The sequence below is a fragment of the Habropoda laboriosa genome, unplaced genomic scaffold, assembly GCF_001263275.1.
Source record: "Habropoda laboriosa isolate 0110345459 unplaced genomic scaffold, ASM126327v1 scaffold387, whole genome shotgun sequence".
Classification (NCBI taxonomy): Eukaryota; Metazoa; Arthropoda; class Insecta; order Hymenoptera; family Apidae; genus Habropoda; species Habropoda laboriosa.
The window spans coordinates 582607-584883 of record NW_017100510.1 but is presented as its reverse complement, the minus strand read 5'-3'; the positions used below and the strand labels follow the sequence as shown (position 1 = coordinate 584883).

At 39.0% G+C, this 2277-nt stretch overlaps 1 protein-coding gene across 1 annotated transcript in view; it reads right to left on the bottom strand.

Moving 5' to 3' along the window:
• The window catches only part of LOC108576319 (MICOS complex subunit Mic60), a 65570-nt gene that overhangs the window by 60847 nt on the left and 2446 nt on the right, over window positions 1-2277 (bottom strand). Inside the window, exons 8-9 of the mRNA XM_017939281.1 lie at window positions 1927-2277; window positions 1703-1837 (exon numbers count right to left, since the gene is read on the bottom strand). The exon at window positions 1927-2277 is cut by the window's right edge and continues 49 nt beyond it. Of these exons, the coding sequence (XP_017794770.1) occupies window positions 1703-1837; window positions 1927-2277 (486 nt within the window). The remainder of the gene's footprint in view (window positions 1-1702; window positions 1838-1926) is intronic.

Below are 2277 nucleotides of genomic sequence, written 5' to 3'. Positions count from 1 at the left end.
AGTCGCGAATTCTCTGGAATTCTCAGGTCTCAATTTTTATCCCGGCTTTCGTGCACTTCGTATTTTTACGAGGTTTCGAAAGTCGTCGGTTTGCCGGATGAAATCGGTATTTACCGATCATGGTTCCGTTAACTTTCATAGTAGTATAAAACAAAATTTTTATCGAAGGATTTTTAACACTAGACTATATTCTTCCCTTCTGGTATACTTAGGTGTACTCAACTATTTAGGTATACAAAACACAATTTTCCAAATATAAATAAACAAAAGTCAATCCACCCTTGGACGAAAGAATTTTAACAATTTCTGTAATTTAAAATAATCTGAAAATCGCCATTTTGACGAGTATAATTATTTCAGTGTCAATCTCTTCTCAAAATTTGTCCTCCTTCAAAAACAATTAAATAATCACTTCTTTTCCTTAATTTTCTCTCCTGACTCTCGCATAAATTTTTCTACTCCATAGATCGAAAAATATCGATCCGAATATTTTCTCCTTAAATGCATTTATTTTTGCACAAAAATCAAGTAATTCTTAATTTTGTCGTTAAGTAAATTTTAAGAAATACTCGGTTAATTCTGAGACGCCCAGAACATCCAGGCAACTCGTAAACCAGGACTCGACTCGTCCCAAATTCTCAGCCCCGAGTTGGAATCGAGGGCAAAGGACGAACTCGAGAGACAACTATGACGACAGTAAGTCATAGTGATTCCTGTGAACGTGGAATATCTCGGTGTGACTAGACGCGTGCACACGCCGGATATACCGCAAGGCTAGTCTAAAGAGATAATATTGCCTGCCGCTAGCGAAATATTGGCGGCTGGCCAAATGGAAATAGATAAAAAGCCCGAAGGGTGGCAGAATCATCCCACCGTCCCCATCTACCCGTACCGTCATACCAAACGGACAGATACACGCTGGTATGCATGCATATAAAGGCCAACACAGGTATGTGGGATACGCCACACCCCATGTGCATGCACCAGTGTTCACAGTTATTCGAATAAATGTTTATTTTTAATAATGAATAACGAATGAAATTTTATATTCGTTCGCTCCAGAGACCAAAAATAAGAATTATTTTTAACAATTTTTGTATTTCACCCCGTTCGTCGTTGAAGTATATTTATTGTTAAAAAAAATTTATTATATTTTTATTCGTTGGTTGAAATAATTTTTGGAGAACACTGTATATAAAGCGGAACGGTATGCGCCACGGCCTTTCCCAATGCCAAATTCTATTCGTATAACCGTGAAAGCTAGTGTATACCATCTCGATGTTTGCCTTTATGAGACAGCTATCGATCGCAGAGCGTCGCATTAATTTCAAGTGTCATACACGGTTCAATAGGAAAGCGAGTAACGTTATCACGCGAGAATTATCAAATTATCCACGGATCGTGTCGTTATTTTTACGTGAAATAATTTTGCATAAATAGAGCGTCGAAAATTAACCGCTTAATTTTCGATGCGTGGGATAATAAATCGGAACTTCCGCGATATTACACGGTGAATTATTACGCGAGTCTTTTGAATCTTCCGCGAGCAAAAGTTTCGCTTTATTTCACACACGTGAGCGCGATAAACGAATTAACGCGACCGCGATACAGCGGCGATAGTATTTCATTTTTGACGTGAAAATTATCGCGCGGTTGTTTTTGGTGTTTTATCGAGATGATAGAATGCAGTTAGTTCCCGTACCATTTTGTTGAATTGTTCCTTGAGGATTTGTTTCTGTTTATCTAGCTCGAGACATACTAAGGTATCAATTTGTTCTTGGCTGGCCGCGTCACCCGATGATCGCAACGCTGCCTTCAACTTCCTCTCGTTGACTGTCTGCAATGTTATGAATAAGAAATGGCTTAAGTTCGTCGAATGTGTAGCTTGAGATTTGCTCGTGTAACCTAGTGTCGACGAATATTTACCCTCAGTTTTTCCAATTCCTTTTGCAAGTTGTTTACTTTATTGTACATGTGTAGGACGAACAAATCGAACTTGTTCTCGTCAATGGCCAGCTTTTTTTCGTGAATGTTAATGTCAGGGAATAATATTTGTAATTCTTCGTTTAGGTTCTCGCGAGCCACTTTAACCTGTTTCCAATAACGTTCAGCCATGTTGCCAACCTCTACTTCTTCCTCGTATTTTTTCTTCGCCGCGTCTACGTCATCCAATATTTTTTTGACGTTTCTTCTGGCAGCTGTTTTTATTTGCGACGGAGCATCGAACTTGGGATCGTCGATCAAGTTGTACATCTTCTTGACCGATTCGGCTGCCAG